Source organism: Cebus imitator, unplaced genomic scaffold, assembly GCF_001604975.1.
Source record: "Cebus imitator isolate Cc_AM_T3 unplaced genomic scaffold, Cebus_imitator-1.0 Scaffold32, whole genome shotgun sequence".
Classification (NCBI taxonomy): domain Eukaryota; kingdom Metazoa; phylum Chordata; class Mammalia; order Primates; family Cebidae; genus Cebus; species Cebus imitator.
This window is the reverse complement of record NW_016107347.1, coordinates 9,862,341-9,876,071: the sequence shown is the minus strand read 5'-3', so window position 1 is coordinate 9,876,071 and position 13,731 is coordinate 9,862,341. Positions and strand designations below refer to the sequence as shown.

General features: G+C 37.4%; 1 protein-coding gene across 1 annotated transcript in view; it reads left to right on the top strand.

Annotated features, from left to right (window-relative positions):
- CD109 (CD109 molecule) overlaps positions 1–13,276 on the top strand; it is a 149,529-nt gene extending 136,253 nt beyond the window's left edge. The window contains exons 30-33 of the mRNA XM_017524338.2: positions 2,094–2,236; positions 5,495–5,642; positions 7,565–7,667; positions 11,679–13,276. Coding sequence (XP_017379827.1) covers positions 2,094–2,236; positions 5,495–5,642; positions 7,565–7,667; positions 11,679–11,854 — 570 coding nt within the window. The 3' untranslated portion in view covers positions 11,855–13,276. The remainder of the gene's footprint in view (positions 1–2,093; positions 2,237–5,494; positions 5,643–7,564; positions 7,668–11,678) is intronic.
- Positions 13,277–13,731: the final 455 nt, after the last annotated feature.

The window sequence follows — 13,731 nt, the reverse complement described above, 5'->3', positions numbered from 1 at the left end:
AAAAAAATCATCACAGTGAAAAGGACAGAAAGAGACAGTGAATAATTTATTTTGGTCTTTACTAACGAAGACCATGGAAAATTCTCATTCTCAAGCTTTCTTGCAATCCAAGAGTAAATCCAAAAGTAAATATTCAGGGTGTTCTAGATAAAACTGAAAAATTACAAATACTTAAATCACCAAGTTGGTTGGGATTCATTTTTGATAAACTGAATGTAGAGAAATTACTAAAACCAAGTGATTTTTACTTGAGGCTTGAAGGACACAGGGTTAAATGTGGTGCCTGCTTGTCAGAAAGTTCACCAATCCCACATCAGTCTCAAAATGCAGAGGGACCGGTAGGCATTTTTCATGAGGGAGGAAAAAAATACAAAGAATGTGGTCACCCAGAAATGCGTATTGAGATTTTTTACAGTTGATATTTTAATAAGTGCTCTGGAAAAAGGAAGGCAAAGAATACTCATGAGTTTGCGGTAAGTATTACCCTCTTTTCGGCAATAAAATGCTAAACTGTTGGAAATAAACTGCAAGATCTTTTGAAGTTCCCTGAGCAAGCAGTTGAGCTTTACTGCCAAATGTAAACCCTAATACTTAGTTATGGCCCGAGAGACAAATAGAGTAGTCCTCGTCTGTTTCCTGACAGCATTGGTCTCTAAAAGAACAGTTATGTGCCACTGGAAAGAGAATGATGGAAATAATACAGAGCATCTCTTCAATTTTATGAGACTATTCTTCAGCTGCTTCAGGAATACTCTATAATTTAATCATTACAACTCTTTAAGAAAGAGTTGATGAATGTCCAAAGTGAGATAACCAGAATGATCAAGGGGATGAAGGAATGTATGAGTTTGGATTGTGGCAGAATAAAAAGATTGTAACTTTTAGATTTGAAAAATGAAGACTTACTTTAGAGGATTTTTTTTAAGTATGCAAATCCATGAGTGATATTAGATGTTAGTTCTGAGAGGGGTGTGTGTATGTGTGTGCGCATATGTGTATTATATGTTTTAGGTTTAAGTTAAGAGAAAATACAACCTTACAAAGCAGCAGTAAGCTTTATGAACCTTGTTATAAAAAAGGAGATGAGGCAGAACATGTAAGTAGATTCCAGTCCATCTGGGGATGAGACTGGCCTAGGAAGGTTTTTTTTTTTTTTTTTTGAGTTGGAGTTTCGCTCTTGTTACCCAGGCTGGAGTGCAATGGCGCGATCTCGGCTCACGGCAACCTCCGCCTCCTGGGTTCAGGCAATTCTCCTGCCTCAGCCTCCTGAGTAGCTGGGATTACAGGCACGCGCCACCAGGCCCAGCTGATTTTTTGTATTTTTAGTAGAGACGGAGTTTCACCATGTTGACCAGGATGGTCTTGATCTCTTGACTTCGTGATCCACCCGCCTCGGCCTCCCAAAGTGCTGGGATTACAGGCGTGAGCCACTGCGCCCGGCCTGGCCTAGGAAGTTTTGAGTACATCCCTAAGCTTCTGATTTAGGATCGCTTTGAGAAAGATGCAGGTCCTCCAGCATGTCTACAGCACTTTTAACATCAGTGATGGGTACTGAGTAGATGCTGAGAAAGACCCAGTTGACTTAAAAGCTGTCGTTTATTTTATCATTTTTGACAAACGTTGTATGAACAACAACAAAAAATCCTCAGCAATGTTAAACTAAGGCTCTTCAATGTTTTAGTTTTGATTTATCCTACTGAGAGTTTCTAACGTCCTAGGTAGTAAAAAATGACCCCATTTGGGAAACAGGCCTTAGAAATTAGTGAATGCTCTCAACAAAGATTTTCCCTCAAGGGACTGTTTACTTTCTTTGAGAAAATATATCCCCGAATATCACCCATAAGTGTTTTATTATTCTTGTTTTTGAATATTACTTAACAAATTTCTCCATTAAAAATAATTTTATAAATTGTAATAATATTTGTTAATAGTGATACTTTGTTAGCCAGTAAAATTAATTTTTTTTCTAGTTTGAAGATTAAAAATCTTATTGGGTCCGTCCAAAGAGAATCATTAACTAGTACAGTATTTAGAAGGCATAGTGATGGAAATTTATGTCCAATTTATTATTTATGCTAGTTTATTTTTTACAGCTCAATGTTGTATATAATGTGAAAGATTTTGAGTCTTCTAGAAGAAGAAGATCTATCCAAAATCAAGAAGCCTTTGACTTAGATGTTGCTGTAAAAGATAATAAAGATGATCTGAATCATGTGGATTTGAATGTGTGCACAAGGTAAATGTCTGCTTAGGTCTCTCTTCTTTTTTGCTTTAAAAAATAGACTTGAAGATTCAATTATATATAGTTGTCTAACTATGTCAATATAAGAAGTTATATTGAACAAAGAATTCAGTAATGCACCACACTTCATATTACAAACTAGAAATAGTAATTATATTCAAGCATCTATTAGATGCATACAAAAATTATTTATGTTTTCCCTGAATATATAACAAATTTGAATAGAACCATGTATATATACATTAGTAAAACTCAGGTCTAATTTAGGAAGACTTCAAATTTAGTCAATCATATTTAATACTCCAAAAATGGTTATTTCTTGTTACGAGTTATTTTTCTGTTGAAATAATTATTTCAGGTTCATATTGAACCTTAACTGTTATGTATTTAACCCAAAACTTTATGATAACATGCAAATTCAATAAAGAGGATAGTTTTTTTTTTTTTTTTTTTTTAAGATACATTGAAAATATTCCTGTTTAGGAGGTTCTCATCTTGGATAATTAGACACTTAACAACTGAAGCTTCCAGGATTACTTTTTAAGTTGATTCTTAAATTTTTCTATATCAAAGCATCTGAGAATCTTGTTAAGTCATAAGAAAGAAGGGTTCTACCTCAACCCTACTGACTTCACAGTAAGGCTGGGAAGCTGCAGCTTTTTGATCATTCTGCTGCACACAAGAGTTGGAGCATACTCCTTGTGAATGTTCTTATAAAGGCGTCACATTTTTTTTTTCTTTCATGAATCTATCCTGTTACATCTGCATTATTTGGCATTGAGCTGGGAGTTAAAGATGCACTGGCATTGAGGAGCTGCTGTCTGCTCTTGTAAAATATCCCATAGCATCCTGATTTAACTTGGCTTATTGTTGGGCTAGAAGTCCCTGATGTGGTCCTGAGCTGGCAGGTGTTCTTCAAGCTCATCTCTGGGTGTACATCCTGGTGGCCAGCCTTCACAGCCATTGCCTGGACCCAGTCTCTGCCATTACTGCTACTGTCTCTCTTATCTTTGGACCTTCTCGTTCTTGATTTTGGGGTAGAATGTCACACATTTGCCCCATTCTTCATTGGGCATTTCAGGCCAGCAGCCTGATATCAGAATCTCTGCAGTGGCATCCTTTTCAGCTGAGAAGAAAATAGGACTCCAATTATTTTTTACTAATCTTGCAATTGGTCTCTGTTATAGAATAATGACTTCAAGTTATTATTATAAACAATAACAACCTACAGTAATTACAAACTTATATGCCAGGCACTGTACCAAGCACTTTTACATGCATCTCATTTAATTCTTACAGTAAATCTGTAAAGTATGTATTACTATTATTCCTGCTTTTCTCAAATTCCTGGCCTCAAACGATCCTTCTGACTTGGCCTCCCAAAGAGCTGGGCTTGTAGGCATGCCTGTTCCTGCTTTTCTCATTCATTTATTTATTCCCTTAGCAAATATTGGTTGAGTCTCTACTATGTGCCAGACATAGTGTCTGTGTGTCAGCTGTGGGAATATAATTGTAAGCCAAAAAAGACACAAGCTCTGCCCTCGTGGAAATTGGTGTTTGAGGGGGATACATAAACTAATGAAAAACATCCCCTAAGCAGGTCTAAAATTCTAGTTTTGAAAAGGGTAAAGAAGAAGACCCTCATGGAGTTATGAGAGGGATATTTTTGCCTCTTAAGAGATATCAGGTAAAGAAACATGAGGAAAATGAGGTGGAACCAGGATTTAGACTATGAAGAGGCCTCAGAATTCATTTATAGGGGCTCATGTAAGGATGCAGGATTTCCAGTCTTATCCACATGTCAGGAATCAGGTGGACAACAGAGTTCGGGTGGGAGGTAGAGCGTGAAGAAGGGAAATGTTTTCATGTGAGGGTAGGGGTTTTATAAAAAGGGTTTAAATGCTGCTACTAGTTTTCTGAGAAAAATTTGGTATGAAAGACAAATAACATTTAAGTGTATTTTTTCAGCAGCACATTATAAAAAGACTATCTGATATTTCCGACACTTGATTCCTATCAACAGGATCCAAGACCTTACGTCATACCAGTCTTTCTGTGTGGCATAATAGTTTAACAAATTCTGCCCCAGGCTGGTAGAGAGATCAGATCAACCAAGGCACGCTTAATGATGTACCGAAAGTAGAATCTGCATTTTGCTTTTTAAGCATGTAAGCATATTGACTGTTTTTTCCCATCTGTAATTTTTTCTCATATGCAAACACCTCTAGTTTCAATCCATTTATTAGTTTTCAATAACATCTATTTTGGCTTAGTGCATTGTCAGCAGATGGTTTCAGTTGCTTTGGATTGCAGAGCCAGCTGAAGTCAGCAGTTGTACTATGTGGCTTTTCAATCAGTCATGTTTGGCAGGCATGAGTTTACTGCTCTAAAAAGCAAGATTTTTCTAACAGACCTTCTTGCTTTTGCCATTTAAAAGGACAACAGGTACTAACTTAACGCTGTGATCCTTTTACGTTGGAGGTGAACATCTTTCCTTAATCACTTAGCTGGGCTCCTTCTGCTCCAAATGAAAAGCTCTTGCCATAAATTCATTTTAGAAAAATATTTATTTTCAAGGAGACAAAATGTTGTTGGTGCCCAGATCCTTTGATGCTCACATTATGTACAATGGGGTGAGAGAAGGATGCAGTGTAATAAAACTTTCCAAGGTTTGTAATTCCCTCGTAGCAGCCAAAGAAAACACAAAATGTTTTTCAAGTATATGGGAAAACAAAGGGAAGGCCTCTCCGTACTGGTCTGATGTTTCTAAAACCAGATGAATAAAAGGTTGCTAAGACCTTGGATGGGGCCTATCGCTAAGTTGTCAAGTCATGCCTCCCCCTCTGGGCCTGGCTTTCGGCTTAGAATTTTGGTGCTGTCAACTATTGAGAAAAGGAAAAATGCAATTCAGTTTGGAATCACCACTAGAAAACAGAGTTGTCTGTTGAAAGGATGTATGTTGTTCTGCTACAGTTTATCAGCACAAGCCTGTTACATTGCAGGCATTGCATATTGTCTGCCAAATGAACACATTGTTGTATCATTATTTCTTACATGATCGAAAGCTCTAAGAATACCACACATGTAAGAAAATGATAACCTATTTTCAAATTCTCTATAGTGAATTTTATTTGAACTTAAACAGTATTTGGAATAACGTTTGGTGGGTTTGATTTTTATATGAAGATAATTTAATAACAGCTTTAGGTTCTTCCTGGGGAGTTTTCATTCATCCTCCCCTCTTTGATTTAGGTTTTTGGGCTCAGATAGGAGTGGCATGGCTCTTATGGAAGTTAACCTACTCAGTGGCTTTATGGTGCCTTCAGATGCCATTCCTCTGGGTGAGACAGTGAAGAAAGTGGAATATGATCATGGAAAACTCAACCTCTATTTAGATTCTGTAAGTAGTAAAGCGTAAAGTAACTGTTAATACAGCTACTATATATTATGTTTAGATGTCTACCTTACTTTAAGTGTGTTTTCTTTAAGTTGTTGTTATTTCAACTTTTTGTGTCCCTGAATGAGTTTAATATGGCAACCATATATTTATCTTCATTAGAAAGACATAACTATAAACTCAGTTTAGAGAGTTGCTATTACTGATGAGGCTGATGAAGTTCTTTAAAACCTAATCTTTATTTCACACCAGATGTGAAATACATAGAAATTTCCATATTATAATTAAAAAAATTCAGTCCAGACGTGAATTTGAGACCCTCTCTGCCTCAGGAACTTGCTTAGGCTGGAGTGTAGTGGTGCAATCATAGCTCACTGCAACCTTCCACTCCTGGGCTCAAGTGATCCTCCCACTTCAAGCTCCTGAGTAGCTGGAACTACAGGTGCATGCCACCATGCCTAGATAATTTCATGAAAAGTTCTTGTAGAGACAGAGTTTCACTTTGTTGCCAAGGCTGATTTTGAATTCCTGGCTTCAAGCAATCTTCTGGTCTTGGCCTCTCAAAGTGTTGGGATTACAGGTGTGAACTGCCATGACTGGCTAGAAGACAAAAGCCTTAATTACACATTTTAAAATTCTTCCATGAAGCTTTTAAGAAACCTTAAAGGGATTAATATTCTTACCTTGAAAAATTAGGTGCTAAATCATGGAAGATTATTCTCAGAGATTTGATCTTGACATATAATTATGATATAACCTTCATGTACTCTTTCCATTGCTGAATGAGTACTACTAATTCAAGCATAAGGTGCATACAATATGTAGGGAAAGGTAAGTGAAGAATTCCAGACTCTGCTTGGTATGTCTCAAAACTGGTGGCATGTAAGTTTATTCTTTTCTTATAGCATTTAGATGAGCTTCACAGGTTGACTTGATATTGAGTTCATAGTATTCTAAGGATTTCATTTTACATGGGTGTGTTTGTAGTTTCATATTTCAGTTTTGCTAAGTATGAATCAGAAATATATTGCTAAATATCTACTTTTAAAAAGATAGTTCCTGAATGTTCTCATTTGTCTTAGCTCTTCAAAACCACTTTGGTTAAAGCCCTGTTAAAATGAATTCAGTCTCAATCTAATGTTAAATAAGAGTCTCTAGATTCTTTTGTTCTTTAGGAATTATCTTACATTAAACCCTGCATGAAAGCCATGGGCCTGACTTGGAACTTGAAAAACAAATTTAAGGTTTTAATTTAGTAGTGTAATTGGTTTTGGAGTTGGTCTTCTATCTTTGATGCTCTTGTTAATGGTTATCTTAATTTGAGTGTCCAGCATTCTTTGAGTGGTCAGTTTGACTTTTCATTTACTACTGCTGGCAAATAAGGGAATATTGGAAGGAATTTACTAATTTCTGATTCTTTAACTAGTGTTGTTTGCCAAATTGGCAAAAGGTATCCCTCTTGGAGACAGACAGGCTGGCCATGTGTACCCCATCTCAGTCTTTGGCTGTGGAGTACAGCCCCATCTTAGTTACCTCACCTACTGGGTGGCATGGCTTGCGTGAGCTGAGGGAGATTCCCAGGAGAAGGAGGCTGCTATGAGCCATTAGTAGTAACTGGGTGTGGGGTGCACCATTTGAGACAGGGGATCTGGTGCATGCACCCTCAGTCTTGCTGCATACTTAACCACCCTAATTCTCAGCATCCCATTCAGCAAAATGGAACTAAGAACAAATATCTTTTTGTAAGCATTGTTTTAAAAGTTAAATAAGAGAGTTCCTAGGAAGTACTTAACTGCAGTATCTGACATGTAGAAATCCTCCCTAAGTGTTAGTCTCTGTTTCTTAAAATAAGAAAAAGAAATGTCTTTACTTAATCATGAACATGCAGTGTGCCAACCCCTTAAGACTCTTTTGTATTTTTCAAGGTAAATGAAACCCAGTTTTGTGTTGATATTCCTGCTGTGAGAAACTTTAAAGTTTCAAATACCCAAGATGCTTCAGTGTCCATTGTGGATTACTATGAGCCAAGTAAGTATGCTCTGGAGTTCTTGATTCTTAGAAATTAAGCCAGGCATTCATTCATTTACTGGAAGTGACCACCTTTTAGATTGGTTCTGTGGCAAGGGCAGGGTTTGGTAGGAGAAAGTATAAAAGGTAGAGAGGCAGGAAGTGAGCATTCCATTTCAGTGAAGACTATTGATAATTTACAAGGGTCACATGAGAGGTTTTAGCATATGAAATTTAAAAATGATATATATTTTTCATAATGTTTTAAGTTTTTAACTCACAATTATAAACGTTACAAAGAAAAATTGACAGAGAGAGTCTAGCTATGTTTCATTTGAAGATAGTGCTTCTATTTCAAGCACCCATTTCATTTGGTTCCAGCTTTAAAATGGGAGTTCTAAAAGTAGAGCTACCATTTGACCCTACGATCTCATTACTGGGTATATATCCAAAAGACAATAAATTATTCTACTGAAAAGACACCTGCACTCATATGTTTATGACGGCACTATTCAGAATAGCAAAGACAGGGCATTGACCTAGGTGCCCATCAACTGTGGACTGGATAAAGAAAAGGAAGTACATGTACACCTTGGAATACTATATAGCCATTAAAAAAGAACTAAATAATGTCTTTTGTAGCAACATGGATGCAGCTGAAGGTCATTATTCTAAGTGACTTAATGCAGAAACAGAAAACCAAATATCATGTGTTCTCACTTATAAGTGGGAGCTGAACATTGGGTACACATGGACATAAAAATGGAAACAGTAGACACTGGGGACTTCAAAAGGGGGAGGGAGAGAGGGAAACAAAAGCTGAAATACTCTATTGGGTACTATGTTCATTATTTGGGTGACAGGATCAATAGAAGCCCAAACCTCAAGCATCACATAATATAGCCTTGTAACAAGTTTGTACATGTACCCCCTGAATAGTATATAAATAAATAATAAGTAAAATGGGACTTCTTCAGGAGAGAGCATGAACAGCATCTGCAATGCAGTGGCATTGGCTGGAGTTAGCTCTTTCTTCATTGATATATACTTCTTATATCAAGTATAAGTTTGCTGAAAACTTATACTTGATAACAGACTTTTAAAAGTGTATCAAGAAAAATATAGCCAGTTTGGAAAATAACTTGAGCTTCTTTGATTTTACTGGTAACTTCTTATTTTATAAAATGATGGGAATTTAGGATGTAAAAATAGAGAGCTGGTCTAGAGACAGCCCAAGTTTAACAGGATGAATCCATGTTTAGTCAGAGTGACTTTTTGCATGTGATCTCTGTCTGGCCTAACGTTTCTAATGGTAATACGTCTTATTTTGAATAAGCCCTTGTGGTGGCCCAGAATCATCACAATGATGAGAAGCATGACCATTTTGATGTGTTAGGTAGTTATAGATAATTACACTTTAAATGAGATGAACTTGTTCCCATTGTTGTTAGTGCTTGATAGAGTATTCAAGACGAAGGCATAGCACCAGTTCTTTCCTCTAAGTCAACAAGCCAGTTCCTCTTGTCTTTTGGCACTGAGGAAAAGGATTCACCCAGGTTCTTGTGGGACATTTGGGAAACACTGATGTAGTACTTCTTCTCTAGTGGAGGGATGGAATATACTGTGCAGACCCAATGACAGTAACTAGTTATCCAACTTTATTACTTAATTGAAAAATTCCCCAATTTATATTTCTTGGGTGCGTGGGGAACATTTTAAATATTTATGAAACAAAAATAATTCAGTCTATGCAAAGTTTTGTGGAAAGCAACTTATTTATGAGGAGGCCATTTTAAAATGAAAATTTGGGAAAGATCAGAATAAGCAAAACACAGAACTGGAAAAAACCACTTCAAACTTCATATGGAAACAAAAGAGAGCCTGCATAGCCAAAACAATCCTAAGCAAAAAGAACAAAGCTGGAGGTATCACTGCCTGACTTCAAACTATCCTTCAAGGCCACTGTAATCAAAAAAGCATGGTACGATTACCAAAACAGAGACATAGACCAACGGAACAGAACAGAGGCCTCAGAAGCAACACCAAACATCTGCAATCATCTGATCTTTGACAAACCTGACAAAAACAAGCAATGGGGAAAGGATTCCCTGTTTAATAAATGGTATTGGGAAAACTGGCTAGCCATGTGCAGAAAGCAGAAACTGGACCCCTTCCTGACACCTTACACTAAACTCCAGATGGATTAGAGATCTAAACATAAGACCTAACACCATAAAAACCCTAGAAGAAAACCTAGGCAAAACCATTCAGGATATAGTTATAGGCAAGGACTTCATGGCTAAAACACCAAAAGCATTGACAACAAAAGCCAAAATAGACAAATGGGGTCTAATTAAACTCCAAAGCTTCTGTACAGCAAAGGAAACAATCATTAGAGTGAACCGGCAACCAACAGAATGGGAAAAAAATTTTGCAATCTAACCATCTGACAAAGAATGGTTATCCAGAATCTGTAAAGCAGATTTACAAGAAAAAAACAAACAAACACATTCAAAAGTGGGCAAAGTATATGAACAGACATTTTACAAAAGAGGACATCGATGAGGCCAACAAACATATGAAAAAAAGCTCATCATCACTGGTCATTAGAGAAATGCAAATCAAAACCACATTGAGATACCATCTCATGCCAGTTAAATGGTCATCATTAAAAAATCTGGAGACAACAGATGCTGGAGAGGATGTGGAGAAATAGGAACACGTTTACACTGTTGGTGGGAGTGTAAATTAGTTCAACCATTGTGGAAGACAGTGTGGCGCATCCTCAAGGACCTAGAAATAGAAATACCATTTTACCCAGCAATTCCATTACTGGGTATATACCCAAAGAATTATAAATTGTTCTGTTATGAAGACACAAGCACACATATGTTCATTGTGGCACTGTTTACAATAGCAAAGACCTGGAACTAACCAAAATGTCCATCATTGGTAGACTGGGTAAAGAAAATGTGGCACATATACACCATAGAATACTACACAGCCATAAAAAACGATGTGTTCCTGTCCTTCATAGGGACATGGATGAATCTGGAAACTATCATACTCAGCAAACTGACATAAGAACAGAAAATCAAACATTGCATGTTCTCATTCATAGGCGGGCGTTAAACAATTAGAATACGTGGACAAAGGGAGGGAAGCATCACACACTGCGCTCAGTAGTGGGGGGCTAGGGGAGGGACAGCGGGGGTGGGGATAAAGACCAGATATAGGTGATGGAGAGATGAAGGCAGCAGACTGTCTTGCCATGTATGTACCTATGCAACAATCCTGCATGATCTGCACATGTACCCCAGAACCTAAATTACAATTAAAAAAAAATCTCAAAACACATTTACAATATGGACAACAATCTCTGAAAAATCATGAATAAATTTGAAATCAGAATATGTTTTTTTAAAACGATAAAACTCATTTGTGTTTTACAGTGAGTTTACTGTGGCTTTATGGGTACTTTATATAGTTTTTTCATATTAGCTTTTAGATACATGCTCAGTGTTTTAAAACCTTAAAACAAGGTATTGTTTAAGGTTTAAAACCTTAAAACAAGGTATTGTCTTCCCTTCATATTTATGTATTTTTTACTAGAGCCCAGGGTAAATGCCTCTTTTCAGTAGTTCTAATGATTAGAATTTGAGTGCATAGAAGATGTCATCCTAAAATAAACTCTTGAGGAGGTTAAACAGTCCTCAACTGAAAATTCTTCCTGATGCAGAGATTAAAGTGGTGCTTGCGATTGTAGTGTGCAGCTGCAGTTAATTTGCCCTCTTTCAATGCTCGCCAGCTGCTGGTGGTAGACAGATTGGACTGAGTGCATTGTTTCTCCCTTGGATTTGGTTAGTACTTTGGACCCTTCTTCAACACTTCAGTTGTTTCTTGTAAAGAAAAATAAAATTAGGTAAAGAATGGAAAACTCAGAAGAGTGTATCAAAATGCTCTTATGTTTTGGCAAAGTCAGTGTTTCCAGACAAGGGAGCTGTGTGAACTGATGTCTGCTTCTTTGAACAGGGAGACAGGCGGTGAGAAGTTACAACTCTGAAGCGAAGCTATCCTCCTGTGACCTTTGCCGTGACGTCCAGGGCTGCCGTCCTTGTGAGGATGGAGCTTCAGGCTCCCATCATCCCTCTTCAGTCATTTTTATTTTTTGTTTCACACTTCTGTACTTTTTGGAACTTTGGCTGTGATTTATTTTTGAAGGACTCCATGTAACACTAATATTTCTAGTACTCACATGTGATTGCTTTGTTTTCATAATCGAATATTGCTTTTATTTTGAAAAACAGTTTTTTTTTCTTTCTATGGGGTTGGGGTGGTGGTGGTGGTGGTGGTGTACAGCAGATCCTAGTGTGTATAGCTGCATAGATTTCTTCACCCGGTCTTTGTGTGGAAGATCAGAATGAATGCAGTTTTATGTCTATATTTTCCCCTTTCAAAATCTTTTAGCATTTTTTTGGAGGTGTTTGTTTTCTCCAGAATAAAGGTATTATTTTAGAATAGTTATTCTCCTCATTTTGTGGAAGAAATGAACCCAGATTCTTAAGCATTATGGCACATCCATGTTTGCTTAAAGATGGATTTCCCTGGGAATGGGAGAAAACAGCCAGCAGGAGGAGCTTGATCTCTTCCCTTCCCACCTCCAACCTAACCCTAACTGCCCACCCCACCCCACCCTACTGCCCCATGCCCAGCGGTCTCAGTAGATACTTCTTAACTGGAAATTCTTTCTTTTTAGAATGTAGGTGATGAGTTTGTTTGGGGGGGCATTTTTTTTCCCCGCTGGAAATCTGATCACACACCCCAGCTTTTCCTTTTCCTCTCTTTTTCCTGTACAGAGAAATATGAGAGGGGCAGTACATGTCCCTGTGCTTTGCATGCCATCTCAGAGGTTGAGGAGCATACCAAAAACTGCCCTGGAGGGTGCTGGGTGTGCTCTCTCCTTCCCACATCCTCAGCCCCACACTGACTCTATTTCGGGGTGAGAGGCAGAGAGCACTGTAATATGTGCCTCAAGGGATTTTGATTAGAAGATCCTAGACCAGGAGACACTGTGAGCCAGGGCACAACAAAATACTGGATAAGTCATTGCAGACCGACCTCCCTGCAATTTGAGAAAGAAGCTGGGTTTGTGGAGAATCAGAGCATCTTGACATGACTCCTGGCCTAAAGATCTCTGGCATTGGACAGGGGTTCTGTGGAAACTCTTCTAGGCTCAGTGATCTGAGCATCAGACTGCCAGTCATCTAGTGACATCTGATGCTTGCTGTGAACTTTTAAGATCCCTGAATCCTGAGCACCTTAATTTTTAGTTGCCCTGTGTTCTGAAGAGTAATATAATTTATCTGGATGGAAATTTTAAAGATGTCCCCCTTTCTCCTTCTCCTCATTCTCTCTTTCTTTCCTTTCCATCTCACTTTCTTCTTTGCCTTCTAAATATACTGAAACAATTTAAATATGAGTCAACAATTAATGATCTTTTACTCAATCTAAGAAATGGTTTAGTTTTGTTGTATAGCTTTCAGCAAATGTATTGGCATTTCTCTCAAGTGGACACGAGAAAAAGTAATTGCCATGTGCTTCAAAGAGTTTGTTTTATGTTTTTAGTTTTTTAAAAAATAAATCCATCAAAAAGAAAGTATGCAAATATATCTTTTAAGATTAATTTTAAAAAATGCTCTTATTTTAGTGAATTTTCAGAAATTATAGTGGAATGAATGGTATATATTACTTATGGATATTTTGGATACCATGGTAGGAATAACTAACATTCAATGTTTTAAAGCTGTCAAACCTATATGTAGAAAATAGATCCCAGAGAGTGGTCTATGAAGAGGGCAGTTAAGTATCAAATACCTAATTTTCTTGTATTTGTTTTTAAGTGGGGAAAAGTTTCTAGATCTCTTACACCTCTGACACAATGTTCTAAAACAGGCACTTGCTATTATGGGGCCTGCTTGTAATGGTGTTTTTGCCCTTTATACTCTGGGGGTTCTTTAAAGGTCAAATAATCTTATAAAAAATTGGGAGAGGGTCTTGGCAAAGGACTTTCCCCTCCTCTGCCCTA